Source organism: Ursus arctos, unplaced genomic scaffold, assembly GCF_023065955.2.
Source record: "Ursus arctos isolate Adak ecotype North America unplaced genomic scaffold, UrsArc2.0 scaffold_26, whole genome shotgun sequence".
NCBI lineage: Eukaryota > Metazoa > Chordata > Mammalia > Carnivora > Ursidae > Ursus > Ursus arctos.
Genome location: NW_026622941.1, coordinates 6601603 through 6626189, shown reverse-complemented (window position 1 = coordinate 6626189; position 24587 = coordinate 6601603). Strand labels below are relative to the sequence as shown.

At 51.3% G+C, this 24587-nt stretch overlaps 1 protein-coding gene across 2 annotated transcripts in view; it reads left to right on the top strand.

Moving 5' to 3' along the window:
- ANO2 (anoctamin 2) overlaps positions 1 to 24587 on the top strand; it is a 340386-nt gene that overhangs the window by 268459 nt on the left and 47340 nt on the right. For both annotated transcript variants that reach the window (XM_044385290.3, XM_057319039.1), the window contains 3 exons: positions 4231 to 4426; positions 22101 to 22212; positions 24439 to 24496. In XM_044385290.3, coding sequence (XP_044241225.3) covers positions 4231 to 4426; positions 22101 to 22212; positions 24439 to 24496 — 366 coding nt within the window. The remainder of the gene's footprint in view (positions 1 to 4230; positions 4427 to 22100; positions 22213 to 24438; positions 24497 to 24587) is intronic.

Genomic DNA, 24587 nt, shown 5'->3' with positions numbered 1-24587 from the left:
TTAGAATCTAGATCAATCATGGCACTTCTCTGCTCAAAATTCCCTTAAGCCTCCACATCTCGTGAGATATAGAAGCCAGCATCTTCGTGCTACATCCTTGTCTGTACACCCTTGCACATCCTTGTCCTGCGTCCTCCTCTCCACCCCCACTGCTCCCGTTCTTTCTCCCTTAGCCCCCCTCTGCCGAAAGCGCCTTCCCTCAGACTTCCCCCGTGACAGCCTTGATGAAATGTCACCTCCTCACCTGCGCCTTTCCTGACCACCCTTTTTTTTTTTTTTAAGATTTTATTTATTTATCCGACAGAGATAGAGACAGCCAGCGAGAGAGGGAACACAAGCAGGGGGAGTGGGAGAGGAAGAAGCAGGCTCATAGTGGAGGAGCCTGACGTGGGGCTCGATCCCATAACGCCGGGATCACGCCCTGAGCCGAAGGCAGACGCTTAACCGCTCTGCCACCCAGGCGCCCCCTGACCACCCTATTTTAAACTGCAAGCTATCCCTATACTCCTGTTTCTCTTTGTTTCTATAGTATTTATCACACTAGATATACTATTTATTTGATGTGATTTCCTAGTTGGTTTTCTGTCTTTCCCCACTAGAAGATCAGTGGCGCAAGGGCAGGCGGTCCTGTGTGATTTGTTTGCTACTTTATCCCTGCCACTTAGCATGGTGACTGGCACATAGGAGGCACTCAAGACGTAGCTTATAAATGCCTGAATGAGAAGATAAGTTAATTAATCAGATTAATAAGTTGCCAGGGACAACTTATTATGTCAATGATAAAGTCGGTGTGTGTGTGGTTTAAAATTGAGCTACTAATTCCATGTCCTGCTCTAGACGGGTGCGCTCCCATTGGTTCAGTCCAGGTTGTTTCTGACCTGTCATTTCTGCTTGCTTTTTAAAAATTCTTTTCCCCAAGCCTTTCTCATAGGAAACCGACCCAAAACGACTTCCGTGGGATTTTCTCTAATCCCTCCGCTCTCCGCTCAGAGCATATGAAGCACGTGAATTGAGCCTGTACTCTGTCCAGCTGCTACGAGGCTCATCCTTGTATATGTGCAATGATTTTTCCACTTTGATTCAGAATGCAAGACCTGGAGGGTGGGGACCAGGCTCGTTCTCCTTCCTGTCTCTCATAGTGTTAAATGGTCTCTGGACCCCACAGCCTGGCTTTTGTTACAGTTTGGCTATGTCCACAAGTGAAGCTACAGGATCAGAACACCAAAAGCAATGGGGAGCATGATGACGTTTCCATGTGCATGGGAGCTAGGTTCCTAGAGCTAGGGACCGGCAAATCTTTACCAAGCAGGTTTTATAGTAAGGTGCTGCTATGAAAATGGCACAAGGTGCTGAATGCAGTACAAGACCAGTCCCTGCTTTTGGCCTATTTGAGGGGAGACAGATCACAAACATGAAATATACCCAGCATATATTTGCTGAATTTAATAAGCAAAATCAGCATTGCGGCCAGAGTGGTGAAAACAGTGCTGGATTTAGTACTAGAGGACCTATGTTCTAATGTCAGGATGGGATTGTAGATGTGGGAGCCACACAGTAGGGTTCAGATCCTGGATGGTCAGTACATCACACCCACAAAAGACATATTTGATGCTATTGTTGTAAGGATTAGTGCTCGTGGGGATGGGCATTGAATAACAAAATCAAGAGAGCACAACTGGTTTAGTTCGTGATGATGTTACCACCGCTATCATCCCAGCTTTGCCAGGAACTGCCCAGACCTTGGACCCATCATATTGCTGCTTCTTGGGCCTCAGTTTCCTTATATATGAGATTAGAGGCTGGATGTGGACGTTCCCTGAATGCTGAAATCCTTTAACTCCTACCAGAATCCCAGAGACTAGGGTTGTAGTCTCGCCTTGTGACCTTGAGCAAATCACTTCTCTTTCCATGCCCATTTCCTCATCTGCAAAGTGGTCATGGGACGGGGCTGGTGTTCTTCAGGCTCTTCCAGCTTGAGAATTGTAATTCCTGAAGGGCTTGTGGGAATCCCTGAAGGACAGGGCAGAGCTTGGTTGCCATAGTGGCATGGGAAATCAGGGGCTGAGAAGTCAGGATGGCAGAGAACAGCAGCAGGGGGCTGGGGAGGGGAGGGCTGTGTTGTAGGTAGGGCCGAGGAGGAAGGGAGGGTGGGGAAAAGGGCTTTCCTAAGAGAGCAGTACCTCCAGAACTTGAAGGCGCATCTTGTTTAAGTGCAGATTCTGAGCCAGTGCTTGAGACCCTGCACGTTCCCCAAGCTCCCTGCTGATACAGCAGGTCCACAGAGTGCACTCTGGGTAGCAATGAAGAGTTTTCTTCCTTCCCCAGTTGAGCAGCTGGGCCTCTTAGAGAAGAATAGAAGCTGATCTCCTCCCCACTCATTCCTCCGTGCTCCACCCCCAAGACCCCAAAGCCAAGGATGTTTTTGCCATTGTTGTTTTCCCCCAGACCCACCCCCAAATGCGCACACACTCACTCTTTGATGCCCTGACCACCCCCCCAACCCCTGCCACCATCAATACCGCCATCACCGGCCTTCACTGCAAAAGTGATTTTGGGGGAAAAGAATCTCACACCACGTTTTCCAGGCCCTTACTGTCTGGCAGTGACAATCCCAGAGGAATGGGAAGTGAAAATGTCTACATTGTTGGAGAGCAGTGATGTCATGTCCAGGTTTTCCCACTTACAAGGTCGTCATTCCTCCATAGTCCTGGAGGCTGGGGCCTCTGCGGCTCCCACCCCCACCCCGTGTCAGAAGAGGGGCCTCCCACACAGTGTCCTTCCCATCTAACCTCTCCTCCACCCTGACACCCCCTCTACCCAGAGAACATCGCCATCCTGCCTGCCTTAGTGAGGCCTTCTTTTTCACACGGGGGCCCAGAGGGTAAACACTAATATTTTTACGGCGCACAGGGATAAACAGCCAAGGCTGCATCCCCAGACACCCCTAGAGGTATGATGACATTCATACCTAGACTCCTCTGCAACCCATTCCCCGTTTGCCCCCCAATGTCCTACACACTGCTTGCAAAGCATTGCCTGAGCCAGAACCCCCTCCCCTCCCCTCCCCTCCCCTCCCCTCCCCTCCCCTCCCCTCCCCTCCCCTCCTTCCTTTCCCCTCCTCCCCCTTCTTTCTAGGGAGGCAGCTCGTAGTCCAGGACGGTTTGTAGTTTCAGAGGGAACCTTTCTCCCCACGTTTCTGTGTAGCTCTCCACAGCCAGTGCCAGTCCCCCATCCCTGACCCCAGGGGAAATACTGCCTACATAGCCTCCTCTGCAGAAAGAATTCTAAGAAAGAAGACTTCGCTTGACTAAAACAAATCCGAATTTTTCTCTGAGCAGGTTATACACCTAGACGTTCCGTCTCCACCCTCTGCCCTCTCTGAGAGCTCACTCAGGGCACTTTCTTCTCCGAACATCCTTGCGCTTCACGGAAATGGCCCTTTCTGGGCTGCGATGGGAGAGGAAAGGGGCTGGTCTGGGAGAGGGGTTTATTATTCTTAGGTTCTAGAAGGAGGAAATGGGGTCCCTTAGAGGTCCAGTGGCTGGTAAACTTTCCTTTCAACCTAACAGCCAGAGATTTTGGCACCAAATGAGAAATCCGAGTCCTCCATTATAGTTGCCTGGTAGAGAAATCTTAGAGTGATATTTTGTTCACCCTGAGAACCGAGAGTCTACAAATCTCACTCCTCGTTCCTCTCTCTTGATTCTCCTTTGGGCAGCCTTCCTGCACCCAGATCCCGAAGCTCTAACTCACTGCTTCTCAGCTTAAGACACCTTCGGTGGCTCCGTTTCCCTTCACCGAGAGCCCAGTTTATGCCATTATTCCAGCTGGCCTCCTCTCTCCTGAGTACGGTCCCTTCATTGAGCACGTGATACCTTCTCTTGTGTTACTCACTGTGGCTTAGTAAGAGTTCAGCTTACGTCCATAGTCGATTGGAAGCCCCTAGTGAAGGAACTCACGTCACGTGTGCTGTACACACCTCAGTGTCCAGCGTTTTCATTCTTAGGGTTTTGTGTGTGTTGCCAACCATTTGGCATCTGATAAAAAAGGAAAGACGCTCTCTCACGGACAGTGCACCTGTCCTCAAGATTTGCATGCGAGTTTAGAGGGTGCGCACGACTGGACTCCAGATCTGTAGTTCCTGACGTAGCGACTAGGACGGTTGGCTGAGCAGGTAGAGCTGCTCAATACTTGTCTGCTGAGCTCTGACTCTGCCTGTTTCCCAAACAGATTGCCCTGACCTTCTCCATTGTCTTTGGGGTCATCGTGTATCGCATCACGACCGCTGCGGCCCTGTCTCTCAACAAGTCCACGCGCTCCAATGTCCGGGTGACGGTGACGGCAACGGCAGTCATCATCAACCTCGTGGTCATCCTTATCCTGGACGAGATCTATGGCGCTGTGGCCGCGTGGCTCACCAAAATCGGTACGGTGTCACCAAATCATGTTTGCCCTAGGCCCCCTTGAACATGGTCAGTGCAACATGTGCAAGGTTTCTGGTGGTGGTGACCAAAAATGAGAACGAGGAACGGGGACAAAATGCTTTGTACAGTGGGTTTTAATTGGAGACATGAGGAAGTACGGTGGTAAGTACGGTGGTTCTGTACTCGCAGGTCCTGCCAGAGGCCTCCCCTCAGGCAGAAATCTTCCCTAGAACATTCTCTATCAGTTGCCTTCCAGCCCAAGTTGATTAACTGCCTCACTGTCCCCTAAGAATCATCCATGGGGTCTCTTCCCTTTAGCCTCACCTAGAGGCAAGACAGGTTCAGCGCTTCCTGTTACAAATCTCAGCGTTTTAGCCCTCCTCACTTTCCCAGGGGTGTTTACAGAGTCGAGAAAGCTCTTGATACTTGAGCCCTGGGAGGGTCTTATCTATCCCCATATTGCCGAGGCCCCAGAAAATCCACACATTCCCCACGCACTGAGCAGACTTCAAAGAGGCATATCAGACTTCCCAAGCTTCAAGCCAGTGAGAAAAATGTGGTGGCCTCCGTATTCAGACGTGTCATTTGAGCCGCAACCTGCTGTTGCCTGAGCGCCACTTTTTGGCATTTGTGCTTATTACGAGGGGGAGGGCTGAGAGCTGAGACCCTTTCCTCATGGTACTTACCCTGGGTGGCCTGGATGCATGCACCTCTTTCCCTGGTTGAATCTGGGCACTAGGACTGTCAGCCTCTCACTAACCTCAGAAAAGTTGAATTAATGATATGATGTCTTTAATTCACTGACCAGTTAGAAGCTAGACACTTGATAGGATAACCCCGTCTTCAAGAGAGCCTTCCCTAGAGGATCAGAAAATTCCAGAGAGGTTTCACTAATTCTAGTCAAAGGGATTCTTTTGGTGCCTTTCCCTTGCCTGGGCTCCACTCACAATGGGCATTGCTTTTATTTCTATGTGGCTATAGCCAAGGTACCATCTAGAGTGGAGGCTCTGCTCCCTTTAGGCGTGTGCATGTTTATAAATGTTATCTGTGTTCCTTAGTAAGTCTCTTGAGAAAAGTCAGTAGAGGATGTCGGTTCAGTGTGTTTAGTGGTCTCTGGGATTCTATGGAAACGCTTTGGGGGAGCCTCCAACACTCCTGGGGGCTCAGGGGAGGCTGGAGACAAGGGCATCAAGTTGGATTGCTCACAGATAAGTGGTATTCACACAGGCAGGTGCAGAGGGAGGAGGGAGTGAGCAGGAGGACAAGAGTTTCCCTGCAGAGGGAACAGAATGAGAGGGAGAGATCAGATCCCTCAGGGGCAGGAAAGGCACATGGAAGGGTGCACATGGGCTGGGCTTGGACGATGAAGGGGAGAATTTTGGTGCCAGGGGAGGAGCCGAGAGCTCTGCCTATGGAAATAGGAAAACACGAAGTGCATCCGGGATGCGAGAGGAGCCCAGCGTGGCAGCTCCTTTTTGGGTCTGTGGCACGTCCAGGACACAGTGGAGGGGGCAGCTAGACCCAGAGCATTGACTGAGAGCTGAGTTTTCAGTGGAAGACCTTGGATACCAGGCTGAGAACTCTGCTTATTTTCATAGACGAGGAGAAAGCGTTGGCCGGAGCTCCAAGGGTCATCCAATAAAAAAGTACCCATCTTTCTGGCCTGATCACTGAACCAGCTGAGATGTCAGGCCAAGTCAGATGTAGGCAAAAGCCAAGATTTCACTTTTAAAGCTAAAAAAGGCTACGTGGGAGGAAGCAGCTTGGCAGGAGAGCCAGATAGGCTTCCTAATACCAGATGACAGACAGACTTCCCCGCCAGTGGCCGGCAGCAAAGGACAGGGAAGCCTGGCCAGTGTTAGGACTTGGTGGGTGGGCAGAAGAACACCTGTTCCCTGCAGGCCCTTGGCTCCCAGGAGGAAGGGCAGAGGAAGTGGGTAGACAAGGAATGCCAGTGTCACCTTCCAGACAGACCGGTGAGATAAGCTTCTGTCCCCCAGGAGGGGAAATGAGAGAGGTGGGGGAGATGAGGCAGGCATGACTACTAAGCCCTCTCCCTCCACATCGGGGAGACATCAGGAGTGGAAGGAAACGTTCCCCATCCCCCGCAAGGGCTCTGACCTCACACCACTAGGGAGTTTTTGAAGAGGGTGATGTGATTGGAGCTGTACGTTTGCAAAACTATCCTGGCAGGGACGTAGGATGCCCCGGAGAAGAGAGAGGTGGGAAGGCCTAATGCAAAGAAGATTATTGAGTGTGTGGGCAGGAAGGAAGGAAGAGAGGAGCAGGAAACCAGGGATGGTGCAGAAACGTCTCCCTGCCGCCCATCTGCATTGCTTTATGTCACTTGTCTTCCACGGCTTTAGAGAGTGGGAGGCCTAGAAGCTAGTGTGGCCCACAGTCCAAACCTCATTAACAAGTATTTAGTGAGCACCTCCCATGTACACGGCTGGGCAAATTCTCTTTGCATTGGGCCGGAAAACACTTTCCACACCATGAAGCTACATCCACTGTTTCAAATAGCACTCCCTCCCTCACCCAGAAAGTGTAGGCTCCTCCTGGCTGTGAAGCCAGGGGCCAGTAAGGAAGTCTGTGCCCTGGAAAGGAGATGAAATTCTAACAACCACAATTTGTGCTTTGTGACAGTGATACTCATAAAGCGGCTTGGAACTTGAAAGAATTCCATTATCCCTTTTCATCCTCACGAAAACTGTGGGTGGTCAGCAAGGGAAGTATTATATCCTCATTTTACGAAGGTTCACGCTCAGAATCTCCCTCTAAAATGCAAATACCTTTTGTGCGATGCTGATGTGAGTTTCTTACTGTCTGGATTGAAGTGGTGTATTGGGTCTCTGTGCAGGAACCCACGTGGGCCTCGTCCCCAGATTGCTGCTCTTGTCGGCCTTACACTGGGTGTTCCCAGAGGGCTCGGAGAGGTGTTTTTGTATAGTGGAAGGGCCACTGAATTCAGGAGCCCGGTGGAAGGAACCTTTGAGCTCTGGGCCTGGCTCCTTCTCCCTCCCATCCCCGGATGTGTGGCATTGGGCAAACAGGGAGCTTTTCTGGAATGAAAATTATTGATCCTTCCTTCATCATTTTCCTCCTTCCCGTCCACAGATTGTCACCTCTGTGTGGGCTGTTGTCATAGCCTAAGGACTTTCTCTGGGCCTCTAGCTTGGAAATCCCACCCAGTCAGTCTTTCTCAAACTTTCTTCCTGGCCTGCGGGAGGGGAGCACCCCTCCCATTAGCTCCCATAGAGCGTTTCCTTTTGGTCTTGGGTCAAATATAAACTAGCATTTGAGGCTCTCAGGCACTTTCTTCCCAGTGTCCTCCTGCACCCTGGTGACCCACTCCACTCACGGTCACCCCAGATGACTGTGTGTTCCCACTGCTGGGCTGTGCTTAGGCTGCTGCAAGCACTCTAACAGCCCTCAGTGACCCTCCTTTTAAAGGACCTTGAGAGGCCTGTCTCCCCCATCCTTTTCTGGACACTCAGCCCTCGGGAAGTTTCTTCCCACCCAATTCTGAACTCCTCGGGTGCAGATCACGTGTTCACTCGTTCACCCCCTGGAGGATTGCCTACGTTGTGCCAGGCGCAATTCTGGGAATGCAGCTGCAGACAAGGAAGACATGGTCCCTGCTCTCACTGTGCTTACGCTGTAGTGGGGGAAAGATAGACAGTGAGCGGGAACATGTCAGTGAGGGTGAGAAAGCAAAACGGTCCTGGGACCGTGGTTTGGGGTTGTGCCCTCCGGTCAGGTGGTCGGGAAAGGCCTGTCGAGGTGGTAACATGGTGGCTGAGACTGGGGCGACAGGAAGGCACCAGTGCACAGAGACCTGGAGGGAGGGCTCTAGGAAGAGGGGACACCACACCATAGATGGGTGGCCCATAAACCAGCAGGTGTGAGTAAGTTGGGGCACCTTATCTGCTCACTGTCTTCTCTCATCGCTGGACTTGTCTGTGTGTTTACTAGTCTTGGAATAGAGGAGGCTCTGCCAGGGTAAAAAATTAATCTTAAAATAAATCAGGTACATAATGTGAAGTTGTTTATCTGTCCTCACTTATGCTCCATGTCCAGGGTGGCAGGGCAGGGGGGCTCGGGCTCTCACAGCCGCTCAAGGACCAGGACCGATGGAGGCCACGTGGATGCCACGTCGGCTGTGAGATGTTCCAGTCCAGGAGCGCCGTCCCTCACTTCTGCTCACAGCACGCTGGCTGGAAGCAGCCTAACTGTGAAGCGACAGGAAAATGTGTAGACGTGCGTGCACATTCCCTGGGCAGGAAAGTTCTCTCTTGCTGGCTCCAGCCAGGCCACAGAGCCCTAGAGGACAGCTACTCACTCTTACATTTCTTTGCATCCCCGACGCGGGGCCTGCCTCACAGATCTTAGCACAACTTTGTCGACTTAGTTATGGACTAAATCCATCTCTGTCTTCGTTTGTGCATTCAAAAATTTGTTTTCAGGGAATGCCCATAGGCTAGGCATCCTGCATTTATGCGATCGTTATTTCCTATTTACTAAAGGATTTGAGGAAATTTAGAGATGAAGACGGTAAATGTGAAGTTGTCTTGATGGGACGGTGACAGAAAGATGCAACAAAGGCATCAGAAGAATTGACACATCCTTAATGGCCGAGGGTGTGTGCGACCCCACCGACGGAGGTGGCCGTGCACAGCGGGGGTGCCCATTGCACCTGCAGGCAGAGGTGTGGCTGTGCAGTCCCCAGGCCTCCCTGGGGACAGAAAGCTGTGAATAATGCCACCTAATGGAACGAGGATTCTGCCAGGCTTAGGGGCTTCCTTTGCCATTCTCACGCTGGCTTTAATACCCGTCTGGCTTCTTGCCTCAGATCTCCTGATTGATGAGGAGGCTGTGATGGCCGCCTTGCTCACCAGGTGCAAACAGCTGGTGTAAACAACCCCAACAAGTTCCCAAATGTTTCCTGCAAGGCTGGGTGGTGAAGACCAATTTCTTGGGAGCATCCCCCAACAGGCCCAGACACCAGGCCTATCTGAGGTCCATTCTTGCTACAAATATTTATGACCAAAAAACTAGAATTTGCCAAGAGTTGGCTTTGCCGTGGTAGATAACAGCAGTAATTGTCTCCCTGGCTGCCATATAACAATGATCATGGGCTGGTGGCTACGCAGCCCTGGCGGGGCAGGGATGGAGCTCGAACCTGCGGTGGAGGGATGGGGTCCTTGGGGAAAAGTGGATGAAGCTTGGGCCCTTGGCAGCCAACGCCCCCTATTGTAAGATGTGTAGCCTGGTTCAGCAGCATCAGTGATTAGTTTGGGAGGATCCCAGTGAATGGATGGAACTGGATGGTGCCCACTGATCTGTTCATTCTTGAAGGGGTCCCAGGTGGTGGTTCTAGGAAAGGGTCTGGCTCCTGGTATGGGAAACAAACAAGAGCTGGCCAGGACATCAGGACCTCAGATTCCCAGGCCAATCAGACAGGGCTCAGATGTCCTGGGAGGCCAGGGGATGAGGCAAGGTGACAAGGGTCACCAAGTAGATGAGCTCGAGGCATGTTTCAGTCCTAGTCTGTTCAGCTGCCATCCCAGAATCCCACAGAGTGGCTATAAACAGAGGAAATGTGTTTCTCCTACTCTGGAGGCTGGAAGTCTGAGATCAGATGCCAGCAGGGCTGGGGAAGGGGCCTCTCCCCGGCCACAGACTTCTGGCTTTGACCTCACATGGCAGAGCGAGCGGGGGCCTCTCTGGAGCCTCTTTTACAAGGGCACTCCACCCTCATGGCCGCAGCCCCTTCCAAAGGCGCCACCTCCTAATACCGTCACATCCGGGATTAGGTTTTCAGCCTATGAATTTGGGGGGCACACAAACACACAGACAATAGCAGCTTCCTCCTTGGGACACAGGGCGATACCATGCCTTTGAGGCAGCAAGCTTCTGAGCCCACAGAGAGGGAGCAGAATGTCTCCTGCTCCTGAAAACTGTAGGGTCTTATCCTGACTGATAGAGGCCTAGGTCAGGCATGGCCTAGAAGGGGAGCCTATCTGCACTCTAGTTGGGGGGAAATCTTCTAGCTGGAGGCAGAGTGGGGGAGGCAGGGCTCACAGCAGGCTCCTAGACTGAATAACCATGATGCCCGCAGCTTGTTTTTACCAGGATCAGCCTCGCTGTCTAGCTCTGCCGCCTCTACCTCCTCTTCCTCTCCCTTCCAGAACTGTGCACAGTGCTGGTTGCGTGTGGGCCTGGGCAGTTCACCCTTCACTCTCCCAGTGGCAGGGCTGGGCTTCTTGTAGGTACTCAAAGAATGGTGACTGTGTCAAGTCAGAGTCTCCAATTCTCGTGAAGATGGCCCTGTTTGTGAGTTGTTTAAATATTGCGAAGGTCCTGCAGTGTTGCCGCCCTGGGGCCACTGAGGTGGGGCCAGGACGTGAACAAAAGGAGGGGTGGGGTAAAGGACCTGGTTTTAATGGAGTGCCCACCACCACGTACCGGGCACTGGTGGGCATTGTACACACATTATGCCATGGAATCTTCACCATAGGGCCAGGAATTGGTCATCGCTTCTGTTTCACTTCTGGGAAGCCTGAGGAGGGTTAGGAATTGACTGTGAGCACATGGTTAGTGGTGGTGGTGGTGGTGGTGTGTGTGTGTGTGTGTGTGTGTGCACTGCACGCCAAACACTGCTCTAAGCACTTCCGGTTTATCGGTATATTTAATCCTCAAAAGAGCCCCCAGGGCGTTGGGGGTCTTAACATGCCCATTTTAGAGTCAGAAGACTGAGCCACAGACGAATAACAGGCCCGAGGTCATGGGGCTGGTAGGGGGTGAGTCAGGCCTCTGCTGAGACCATGACACTCTCCTGTCTGGTAATATGTAGCTGTCCTTGTCAGGAAGTTCTAGAGGTGTTGAGAAAGCTAAAGAAAATACCACGAGAGGCTCCAGGAGGTTTACGAGGCAATGCTCCCACCCAAGTGAGTGGCAGGTGGCAGGGGTCTCAGGAGGGACAGGGAGACTCAGAGGGAGCTCTGCATGCAGTGTCTCCTGCCTCCTAGGCCCACGCACATGAGGACACCTGCATAGGTTCCCAGGCTCAGGTGTCTCGTGTGCTTTATTAAATTAAAAAAAATTTTTTTTTCAAAAATTGAAATGCCTCAGTCTAAAATTTTGTATCCAGTTCTAAGCTATCCCCAGGGAAAGCCAGTCTATTACAACTAAGGAGAAAAGAGAGGGAGGGAAAAAAGGGAGAGGAAGCTCAGTACCAAAGGCTGCCAGGACATCAGAAATTCTTTAAAGAAGAACATTTTGGACATACCCGGATGGATCTAATTTTCCCTCAAATGTGGACAACGTGCGTTTTCAGAGTCAGAGGAAATCACTGCTTTGTTGGCTCCGAGTACTGGGACAAGGGAGGTCGGCTTCACTGCAGCCTCGGCCTGCCTGGGAACGTGCTTTCACAGCAGGGATACGTGTGGACGCGTGTAGATGCGTGTGGGCCAGGACGCGTGCCTTCCCGGGGTGGGGGTGGGGGCGGGGGGAGACTGTAGTGCCGGTAATTTGAAATCTGGCCTGAGAGTCAGGTCTGTGGGGCTGTGTTCGTGCTCTGCCCCCAGCTCCTGACTCTCTGGGTGGCCTCAGGAAGAGCCTCCTGCCTGCCGGCTGTGAGGCCACGGGAAGGGTGTGGCACGAGGGGGTCCTGCCATTGTCTGGGGGCCCCCTCAGTGCTGTGGGCGTGAAGTCTTGTGAATGTTGTCTGGGAGGGACAAGGACCATGGGAGGCTGCCGCTAATGATAAAAGAGACCCGATCATGGTTACAGCCCAAGTTCGTGGCACCATTCATTCCAGTTATAGGAAACTATTAGTGGTAACATGCTACCTATAGTAGTTTAATACAACTGGCAAGAATTCCTTCCCAAACTTGAGCTGTAGCTAGGAACATGTCTCTTTCATGTTTCCGGTTAATCACGGAAGCACTCCTCTCTCCTGTTAGCAGGAAGTCCAGTATATTCCTCTCCTTGGAGGTTTCTGAGAACCCTGACTCAAGACTTAAACCGTTAGAAGAGAAAGGAGTATGATGGGCATGGTCGGTTTGCCGTGCTTTCTCTCCAGACCCCTTCCCCCTGCTTCTTTGCCATGTCCTGCGCCCCCAGGCCCAGCAGCTGGTATCACAGGGGCTCCCCGACTCTGACTTCCAGTTGGGTTCAGCAGACAGGAAGCCGTGGGAGAGCAGGAGGAAGCTCAGCGGGCAGGAGAGGGAGTTGGGGCTGGTTCCGCACTGCTTCTCCCCCATCTCTGGCAGAGCTGCCTCCTTTCCTAACCACGGCTTCTACGGGATGAGTCGTCATTCATGGTCCTTCTTGGGCTCCAGGGACACCACTTCTTCTTCTCACCCCTTTGCTGCTCTAAGTAGAACCTTCCTTAGATGAACTTCCTTTGAACCACCTGAGGTGAATTCTGTTTCCTGCTGGGATCTTGAGTAGTAGAGGCGGTCGGGCCAACATCCTTGTTTAAACAGGGAAGTCCCTGCAGTATGGCAGCCTCCGCTCTTTCGGGTCTCACTGCTACACACCATTGCTGTTGGACACCGGCCCTGTCCCACCTGACGGAAGTGGCTGGGCCCTTGCGGAGAGGCTCCTTCTGTACTGCGGGTCCCGGACAGCCCATGCTCCCCAGGCAAGATGATCTTCCCCTCCAGAGTAGGCTCAGTGGAGGGGCTGTTGCCGTCATGGTCCCCTGCTTTCACCTCCACCCCCACCTCCAGGATGCCCTCCGTCCCACAGACCCAGGACCGAGGCCTCTCTTTTCCCCCGGGAAGTCCACCCGAGGAGCATACAACTTCTCCTCTTAAACTTGCACAGCCCAGTAATCTGATGCTACCCTTCTTCATCCCCCTCAGACAGAGGTTACCCTCAGCACCTCCGGGGGCCCTCACCAGCCCAAGCGATGCCCACCCCGACCTTCTAGGAGGACTCCGTCAGAGAGTTTTAGGTAACGTGCTGGCACCTCTCTCACTAAAGAGGAGACAGATGTGCAGATTACACGCCCACTACAGTGCTCTGCTACACTCCTCAAGCAGACGTTTGAGCCCTTCCCCTCTGCTTGGTGCTCTCCACGCTTGATTTCCCTCAGTGTTTCCAAGAGATGTTAGGACAGTGAGGCTCGGCAAAGGAAATCACTGGGACCGAGAAGTCCTTCCAGCCCAAGGTCTTGGTCTGCTCTTCTGTTACAGCCTTGCGACTTGTGTCACAGAACACAGAAGACCAGACGCGGGAAGCACTTGGGGCATCACCCGGTGCACCGTCCACATGAGGCCGCGACTGGCTCGAGGCTCTGGTTCCTCGAAGCTGGAACCTGTCTGGGCGCTTAGAAGGATGGTTTGAAGTTGGTGCTGTGCTCCTCCCCGATGGGGGCATGGCCCCGGGCGGACAAAAGCGCGGAGGTCCAAGGACGCCGTGTGTCCAACTTTGAACTCTTAATTTTTCCTCCAAACCTGTTACTTCTCACCCATTTATTTTCCGTCTCAGGAACCGGAACCACCAACCACGCTCATACCCAAACCCGAGTGTCGTCCTGGACCCCCCTCGCTCTCTCTTTTTTTTCCACACCTAGATTCCAGTCTGTTAAGTATAGCCCAGTCCACCTTCAAACATACCCCAGATCTGACCACTGTTCACAGTTTCCATCGTAATACTGGTCATCTCTTGCCTGGACTCCTCATTGGTCTCTCTGGTTCTGTGACTGCCCCCCCTCCACACACACACACACACACACACACACACACACACACACACACATATCCACAGCTCATTTTCTGTGATCCTTTAAAAATCTAATCTTGCTCTATCCCTTCCCTCTACAGAACCCCAAGGCGACTTCCCATTGTGCTTCCAGTGAGGTCTAGAGTCCTTCCTGTGGCCTGTGGAGGCCCACTGACCTGCCCCTGCTTCCCCTCCAGCTCTACTGCCTAATAAATGCTTTCTCCTTGCTCAGAATGCTCCAGTCCCTGGGGCCTTTCCGTTCCTGTCTGTCGAGCTCTCCCGTCCACAGCCCTCCCCTGAGGCTGCCACCCCGGCTCCTCCCCAGCCCCTCTGCACTGGCTCCACAGTATCCCTGGGGCCTCAGCAGAGAGGTCAGCTCCCCAGAGGCCTTTCTTGACCACTCTGACTCAAACAGCTTTCCTGCCCCCCTTTTCTTCTCCTCATCTCACTGCCTTTTATCCTCCTTGCTCTCCAGAATGGTATGTTTTTCTGCGCCCCTCTTCTAGACTGTAAGCTCCACACGGCCGGGAGCATATTGTTCTGGCCACCACCATATGCCTGGCACGTAATAGCCCCTTGAGAAATATTTGTTGAACAAAAAAAAGGATGAAAAAGATAGAACATTCCCTCTGAGCTGCCTTCCCTGGGAAGACGAGGAGATGGGCTAAGGTGGCATGACTCTCTTCCCACTCACTGGGCTTGGTTTCCAGACCAGTGTGTTTGCGAGATGACCCTCAGGAGTGTCTGTGGTCACAAACCAGGCACACCTACCTACCTGTTCTCTCCCTGCTTCTCTCATTGCCACGGGGAGACAGTCCTAGTAGCGCCACTGTATCAGTCAGATGGGGAATCCGTGTCAAGTGCCTATACAGTGCCTGGCACACAGTGGCCCGTAATGGGATCAATCAGTCTCTCCCCTCTCTCTCTTCTCCCCCTTCCCAGGTGCTCCCTGCCTACTTAGTCTCCTTCTTTCTTAAAATGAGGTGCCTTGTGGTGCTGTCACCTTGGGCAAGGCTGCTAGACACACAGTAGTTCTCCCATCCCTTCGGGAGCCAGAGTCATCTTCCTGACTCTAAGGGAGGTGTCCCTTACACAAAGATCCTCTCTAGGGCTGCAGGAGTATCTAGGGAGCACCTATCCCGAATCTCCAGTGCTGGGGCTCTCCGCTCCCTGAGGCAGTGCATGGGCTGCTTAATTACCTAGCTGGCTGGCTTTTCCTGCAGTGATCCCCTCCCCGTGGCCCAAACATGGCAACAGCATCACACAGGAGGCTGAGACACACCTACCCCCACCCCCACAAACACACGCGCACACACACACACACACATACACACACACACACACACACACAAAGGGAAGGCTAGGTGGTAGGGCTGTCAGAAAACATTGCTATTTGCAAAAGCTTGATCTGCCCTGAGGGAGAGGCAGGGAGAGGAGCGGACACCTTAGCCTTCTGACTCAGCCCCAGAGCCTCAGGCTGGGGCTGGTACTACTTGAAATACACACTCGGACATCTCCTGCTCCCTGCATCTGTGCTGGCCAGGCTGTTGTGGGCTCCAGGGGTACTGAGCTGCTTTTCGAAAATTTAGATCCCGCAGCTGGCATCCTCTTGCGGGCCATGACGTTTCCATATGATTAGGATGGAGCTTTGGGTACTTTGAATTCTGAGCTGCCCCCTGGGACTAACTTGGGCTTTCCTACTAATTATTTTCCAAGGCAGTTTACAGCTGGATCATTTGTACTCATATTTTTTCATGACACAAGGCCCCAGAGGTTTAACACTTAAGAGAAAAGGGGCTGGGCCATGGCTCGGCCCAGGAATTCAATCCGATGGCCCTTGTGGTCCTGGATAGAGTCTGCCCTCTGTTGGGAAGCTGCCTCAGCAGGTCCGGAGCAGGCGAAACCCTCAGAAAGCCTCTGATCAATGCGGGGTGACTTTCTGGGGGACATGGGATTTCAGGAGCGAATAAGGGTGGAGAGGGGTTGCCTTCTACCTGTTCACGCGCGCTCCATGTGGACTCCCTCCCGGTCTACCCCCGTAGCGGTCACAGTGCGAAGGCACCGTGTTTGGAGTTTTCTGAAGCATAAGGCTCTGGGCCGTTTTCTCATGGGCTCGGCTTCAGGCCACTCCAGAGGTCTGTATCTTCCTAAGGGACCCTGCCAGTGGCCTGAACTATAGATTGTTCTTCTTGGCCCGAAGACATCACCCCATCCCAAGTGGACTCTGGGAGAACTTGCCCTACTTCTTGAGTCATGTAGCCTCTGTCATAGACAGATGAGGCTTCCCGTGCTGGCTGCGGAGCGAGATCCAGCAGTCCAACCGGAGCTTCGGGGCTTTGATACTCCCTACCCGTACCCCAGTTATCTGCGTTGCTGTTCCCTGCAGGCTTCCTTCCCCAGAAGGCTCAGCTCAGCGCAGACCATGGCTTTAGAGCTTCTCTGAGGTGGGGGCATCCAGCTGATTTAGTGGCCTATCAAGTGGATTTGGATTGTTTATTGGAAGTGCCCATTATTTATGATGGCTTATGGCCCTAAGAGCACAGGCAAAGGCTGTTTTTAGAACTAAAACGAATAAATAATAACTAGGCCCATGATTTATCAGCATGGAGGAAGGGAGCCACTCATTTCCAGTTGGAGCAAAGCATCCTGACAGGATTGGATTCTCTTTCCCAAGAACTTGGAGGAAATTGCTACAGGGATTGGGAGATCTGAGCACAAAGAGTTCAAAGGAGATTATAAAAGAAAATCAAAGACACGTGCCTCTCTGTACCTCATCCTTAATCCCTTTCTAGCCACATTTACAAGACAACTTTTCCAAATTTTCAGCTCCTTAGACCTGATTACTTATTTTTGGGTGACGTAAGTTTTAATTTTCTTATCCCCCAAATATTTTAAAATGAGACAAGAAGTGGTTGTTACTATTGAATTGGCTGCCTCGGGTACACTAGGCAAAGGCTCAAAATCCCCCTGAAAACCTTTTCCTTCCTTCCTTCCTTCCTTCCTTCCTTCCTTCTTTCCTTCCTTCCTTCCTTCCTTCCTTCCCTACTTTCCTTTCTCCCTCTCTTCCCTCCCTCCCTACTTTTCTCTCTCCCTCTCCTTCCCTCCCTCCCTCCTTCCCCCTTCCTTCCTCCCTTCCTTCCTTTCCTTCCTTCTGTTCCCTCCCTCCCTCCTTCTTTCCTCTTTCCCTTCCTTTCCTTCCTTCCTCCTTTCCCTCCTTCCTCCCTCTCCTTCCTTTCTCCCTTCTTCCCTTCTCTTCCCTTCCCTTTCTTCCTTCCTCCTTTCCTCCCTCCTTCTTTCTTTCCTTCCTCCCTTCCCTCCCTCCTTCTTCTTTCCCTCTCCCCCTCCTCCTTCCCTCCCTCCTTCTTTCTTTCCTTCTTTTTGTCCTTCCGCTCTTTTTCCTCCTTCCTTCTTTCCCTTCTCCTCCTTCCTTCTCTCTGTCTCTGTCCCCACTATCTCTCCTCTGTAACCCAGGCACAACAGGGCACATGGGCAGTCTCTGTTCCTGGCCCTGTGCCCATCTTGACATGGGACTCAGTCCTTTGGCATATCCCTCCCCTAAGAACTAATCCAGGATTCTTTGAACACTGGTGAGGAAAGCAGGTTTGAATGCATCCTTATGGAAGTTTCTGTGGAGAGGCTCATAAGGGCTCCCACTGCAAATGACAGGAAGTTAAGGAAGATTTCTGCTGGGTGCCTCTGCCCCTCCCCCATCACTCATATTTTCTTCTTGGCAGTGGCTCTGCCTCACCTCCTGTCCCTCTCTGCCCCGCCCATGGCAGGGGCTGGAGCCTGTCTGGGTCCTGCATCTAACTGCAACACTCCCATCTCTTATCTCGTGGATAAGGCAGGGAAATTTAAATTAATTAAATGAAATTGAAATTGAAATGAGGGGGATTTTAACTCTCTTTTGGCTGTTGCCTACTTGTGACTGCATACCCACAGGCAATGGTCCTTCCTTGGAATGTGACAGGGAATTTTTAGTAAATGATAAATATTTTTTTACTATTCCAAATCATATTTTTTTCATGTCATTCATTCATTCCTTCACTCATTCATTCAACAAATACACTTAGTTGGGTACATCTAGTGCCCACTGAGGCCCAGCAGAAGGTGGGTCTGACTGTGCTTGCTGGGGAAAAGCCATCCACACTGTGCGTGGCAGGGCCGGGTGGCGTGAGGCTGGGGAAAGCCAGCGTTAACAGCCACGTGGGGGTTCAGAATGAGGAGATCTCAAAATGGAAAGTGACCTTAGAAATGGATGGCAGGCATTTCCTGGGCCTCAGAATTATTTCCTTTCGTCAAGAAAAATAGGAATCAGACTGAAGAAGGGGATAAGAAGGGGATGTGGATCTTGATCCCAGGGAAGACTTGAGAAGTGTCAAACAGGGACACACCAGCCTCTTTGTCTGCAGACTTGCTGGGTAGCAGGGAGGGGAAAAGCCCCGTTACAGGTGAAATACCTGGGGGGCTTTGCTAGTGTCCATAAACGAAAGAAGAAGTCGCAGTGTTCGTTGTGAGTGGCACGTACAAAGCATCATCCAGATGCTTGCTGGGCAAGGCAGTGTGGGATTGGCTGGACTTCTAGCCCACGGGGCTGTGCCCGTGGCCCTCCAGGCGTGGCAGGAAGGAGAAAACCACAAAGCCGACTGCCAGCTGACGGATGTCGCAGTAGACTTTTCCAGCTTTGTCTCCTATAAAATTACGGCAATGTCTCCAGATTCCCTAGCAGACAATGTTTATTTCCAAAGGTGTCTGGAGGGCATCAGGAAGCGTGGGCTGGAAGTTCTGTGGAGGTGATTAGACCGTTCCAGCTACGTGCCAACAGGGGCACTTACTAGCTGTCCTCCCCACTGATTGGTAGAAAGTGCTCACTGATCAACATGGAAATAATGCCCAGAACCTTAGGGGCTAGAGATGTGCATAAACACTTGGCCACAGCTGGCCTGACTGTGCTGCAGAAAACAGGGCTGCCAGCTTGGAGGAGGTGATGGTGTTGCAGAGCACTGTTTAGGACACCAGGAGCTATCATTTATTGAGATCCAACACTTGCCATGCACTTGGCTGAGGGCTTTAGAAGCATCCTCTCCTGTCTTCAACAACCCTGTGAGGGAGATGTCGGTAGCCTTTCTCTATAAGTTCAGTCCTCTGACTACGCTCTGCATTTGAAGTCAGGTGTGTCTGATGTGAAAATCTGGCCCTACAGACATCTCTGGAGCAAAGCAAGCACATAGTCAGTCCCCTTAGCATACAGCTGAGCCCAGAAGAGCATGACTGGGTGCTCTGTAGGTTCAGCATGGCCTGCCAGGGCCTTGAGGATGGTTCAAGAGCATAAGCAAACTAAAGTAGGCTTCAGGATGGTGGGGCTGTTGGAGAATGAACCAGTTTTCAGTGTTGCTGGCTGCCCAGAGGTGATGCCATGTTTCTTAGAGTTCATGGGGGCTAGGACTCGACTAGATGATGAGTAGCTCTCATTTCCCCAGTACTTAGGGAGAAGTCGAGGCCAGGATTGCAACTGTGATAGTAGCACTATGGTGTCTCTAAGCTTTCCGGTTCTCAAGGGGGCTGACATTTGCCTATGACAGTCTCCTCAGTAGGTCTCTGCTCATACTTGGACCACCACTGATGCTCCTGGGCGTCATCTCTTATACTCAGGACTGTGTTCTAAGATTGCAAATGAGTGAGAGGCTCACTGTGCTGTGTGGGAAAACAAGTCATGGAAATACAGCATTCTTCTCCCTAAGATCCCCTTCAACCGTGACGAGAGGGGGGAGGTTTCCTTGCCACTCATAGATTAAATCTTGAAAAGACCTGGCATTTTTCAAAAGGCTTTCCCAGAGACCTTGGTAGATGAAACTCCTTGTAGGAAGTGTGGAGTCGTCATTCATCCTGGCAGCACGCAGCTGGTGCTCAATGAATGTGACCAAATATTTCTTAGGTACATATCATGTAGGCTGGGGGTGGAGGGTAAGGAGGTGAAAGAGGAGGTGTGATGGAAACAGCAGTCAAAAGTCCTGATTTCACCGATTTCACCGTGTGATGGAGTAAATATTGTCTTTGGAGACAGGTGGATCTGGGTAACTCTTATGTAACCCAAACCTACGGCCTGTGTGATCTAGAACAAGGCTCTCCCCTTTCTGCACCTCGACTGCCTTTCTTGTGCTGCCCCCCTCACGTAGGTAGGGAGGGAAGAAATGAGATAGCAGGTGTGTGCGCCTGGGTGCGATGCCCCCCGTGGAGCAGTGTGGAACAGACACTCCCGTACAGCACACATATTGCTTTGGCTTCCCTGGAGGTCCCCGCAGCTCTCTGCCTGCGAGCGTTCTCTGGTTGCAAGCATGCTCAGCCCACGTGCAGGACAAGGCGGAAGTGCTAGGAAGTCAAGTCCAGTGGTACCCTTCACCCAGTGAGGGACTCCACATGCTCCTCAGCGTAATAATTATGAGGGGTGTTTCACAGTCTCTTAGAAGATCCCAGGGGGACTAAGCCCCAGTCGCCTGCGGCGTTAAATTCTTCACGAACACATCCATGCTGCCTTCCCTCTGCTCTCTGTCTCACAACCCCACTCCCTCACCAGGCTTTCTGGGAGCACTTCCCAAATAAACTATTTACTCCCAAACCACTTACTTCTTGACATAGCAGGTAACCCCAACTAAGACAGAAGATCAATGAAAGCTCCTATTGTGATTTTTCAGAGGGCATGGATGTAGGTAATTAATACAGAAAAATATAAAATATATAGATGAAAAAGAGATTACTACCATCTGAAGTCACCACCAGGGAAGGCTTCAGGATGGCCATTACAGGCAACATTTGATCTGATTGCTAAAGGATGTGAAGGATTTGTACATCAGGGGATGGGCCCGGGAAGGGAATATCAGGAGGGGAATTAGAGTTTTGCATCCACTTTTCCGAAGATTCCTAATAAAGCTATGTGTGAGTCAGTGGGCAGACAAGTCAGATGGGTCCGTGCGTCAACCTCATCTGGACACAGAACCTTCTGGATGGCACGGTCCTGGTACTTTGGCCCTGCGCTCGACACACTTTCAGGCAATACTTATCAGTGCACATGATGTAGGGCTAGTGCTTTCTTTCTGCCCCTGAAGTGTGGCCCTGTAACCTCCTATCTTTGCCAAGCTGTTTGTCACAATCTGTGAATCCCCAGCAAACACTCTGGCCCGTTGTCCACCGGAATATCCCATGGGTCTCGAGTCTCCTGAGGGCATCAGTGAGGTTTCTGCCCAGTGTTTCCTAGGGTCCTTGGGAGATTATGCACTGACTCCTCTGCTTGAACCTCATAGGACTCGCTGGGGCTGTGACCCCCAAGTTTGAGACATTAGGCTTGTGTTTGTTTCACTTATCTGTTGATCCTTCATCATTTGAGTGAGTGAATGCAAGTGTCCCAATCTATCCAGAGAGCATACAGATGCAGGCTTTCCTGCTGGAAATGAAGGAGGCGAGAAAGAGAAAAATGTCATGGTGCCCAAGATAAGTCTTTGCTGCCTGTTGACTGTAGTTCCTTGGTTAACAAGGCTTTTTCATCAGAGACTTTGGTTCAAATAAAATCTTACAGAAGTGGCGATCACACAGTTAAAAGCTGAGTTCCCCTTGATGAGGTGAGGGTGGTTGGAGGAAGTCCTGCCTGCTCAGATCCCCCTTACAGGAGCAATGCGTGAAATTACTGCTGGAGTGGATAAGAGGAGGGAAGTGGAGGAAGAAAGGTGATGATTATATGTACCCTTCGCCTCCTGTAGCTTCATAGTACCTGGCAATCCATTTGGGACTTCCCAGATGAATTCAATTCTAATGTGCCAATGACAGATCTCTTGGTTTCTACTCTGAAGGAATGGGAGCTGAGAGACAATGGTTCGTGTAGTCGGGATTAAAACTCTGAGGAGGTGAAAAATCTGTCTCAGTCTTACCAGCTTTGCTCTTACCTTTCAGAGGTTCCAAAAACAGAACAGACTTTTGAAGAACGCCTGATACTCAAAGCTTTCTTGCTAAAGTTTGTCAATGCCTACTCTCCCATCTTCTACGTAGCCTTTTTCAAAGGGAGGTGAGTATAATGGTGTCACACATGGAACGGCAACTTGTCCCTAAGACTGGGTCCCCCACTAGAGTCAGCTTGTCCCCACTGTCAATTCACACCCTCTTCCATCCCCACAACACTGTTTGTGAAGCAGTGGCATTAACATTATAGCATTTTGGATTAGAATCTTCAGATTCGGATAACCAGGGAAACTACAGGGATTTGACCCTGGGCCCCAAAGGGTGAGTCTTAGAATAATTTGGGCCTCCCAACTCTGAGAATGAGATAGGAGGGAATTTCAGGTCTAGCGAGTGGCTTGTAGGTCTTGCAATGCAATTCTGGCACTAGCTACCCTGAGTTAGTGCAGACTTCACAGATTAAGGGCACAGTCTCCCATGAGACTGCCCTCACTCCAGACACTAGCTGCAGGCTCTGGTGTTCCTATGCCACTCATGATTCAGACCAACTGGCTATGACCACTAACTCCTCAGGTTTGCTAATTCTCTAGAATTACTCACAGAACTCAGGAATAGTCTATACTTAAAATTACGGTTTTATTATAGAAAGGGGGGGCGTACAAATCCAAACCAGCAAAAGAGAGAGGCACATAGGGTGAGGTTTAGGAGGGTCCTAAACAGAAGCTTCCAGGTCCTCAGGATGCATTAATTTCCTGGCACATTGATGTGTCCCACCACGAAGGAAGCTCATCTAAGCCTCCATGTCCGTGTCCAGAATTTGTAAGGTTGCAGTACGTAGGTGTGATTGGTTGAATCATTCACCATGTGACTGAGCTCAGCCTCCACCCCCCCCCCCCCCCCCCCGCCGAGGTCAGGCTGCTATTCCCTGGATCAAAGCCCAACCCTCTAACCACACAGTTGGTTTTTGTGGTATGGCCTCCCCCATCCTGCGTGATCTCATTAGCATAAATTTAGGTATAGTCCCAAGAGCCCACCATCAATAACAAACAGAATCTTATGTGGAAATTCTCAAGATGTAGAGGCTTCTCCAAGAACCAGCAACAAAGGCCAGATTCTTTATTATGTAACATGTCTAGATGTAAAATCACTTCTGATACTATTTCTCATGGTCAGAGCAGTTGGCTGCCTATAAGGAGATTTCCCAGTAGGCATTAACTTTGTCAGGAAAGCTTCCCTAGCACTAAAATCTCATCGAGCAGGCATCCATAACAAGAAATACTATTGTGCATGTTTGATAGTTTATTATAAATAGGTTTGTGACTAAAACCACAACCCCCTTCTTGGGATCTCTGCCATTGACTCTTATGAAATTATAATGGCAGAGAGACTGTCCATATTAATGGGTATATACTCCACTGGTGCTTTCTCTCTAGATTTAATGTCAATAGCAAATTTCATACATAGATATTCCAGGCCAAAAAATAGGGTCCCAACCCTGAGATAAGTTTGTGGTCTGTTGAAAGAGATGGTCTTGTCAACAGCACACCACCATAAGTGCCACCGTAGAAGTATAAAGAAAGTATCGGGGAAATACTTCATTGTGGACAGAGATGAAAGACTTCACAGAGATGGAAAGATTTGAGCTGAGCCTTAAATAGATGGGTAGGATTTCCACAGGTAGACGAGGGGCTAACAGTTCAAGTAAGAAGGAGTCTTCTCATTACTTGGCTGGTTCCATGATTGGCTTTTCCCTCTCTGCTTCCCCTCATCTGTCCCAACTTCTTGTCCTCCAATAAGGTAGACCCAACTTGGAAGAGGAAGGAGGCACGCTGCTTCCATGCCTTTGAATACTCTCAAGAAGTCTGGATTTTTCTTTTCTGATCCCAGGAATCTCTACTTGCAACTTTGGCCTGTCTCCCCCTCCATTTCCTGGGAAATCAGAAGCTCCCACCCAGGAGCCGCGATCAGAAATCAATTCTTGACATTGGTTGAGGGAGGAAGGTGCACAGACAGTACACTTAGGGATAATCCAAACCTTGTGGCGTTGAGGCTCCGAAATTGTCACAGGTGCCCACAAATGGGACCTTCCCTGCCCCACACCAGCCCCAGCCTCAGCCCCTGTTCCCTGGACCTCGGGTTAAGAGATGAACCCTCGATGGTACAGGTGACGGCTAGCCGAGAACAAGTGCACACGCCCACCCATGGGTGATTTAGCTCCGCCCTGGATGGTACTTTCCTGGGGGGTGCTGGGCGGTGCTTCCTCCACGCAGAAGGCACGCCTTCCAGCAGCCCCGCCTTCCTCCTTCCCTAACGCTCCCGCACTTCTGGATTTCAGGTTCGTGGGCAGACCTGGAAGCTACGTTTACGTGTTCGATGGTTACCGCATGGAAGAGGCAAGTAGAGCCCCTCGGCTGGTGGTGCGTAGGTGCACGCCCGGCCCCGTCCGTTCCCCCTCGCAGCGTGCCTCACTTCTTGCCCCTGCTT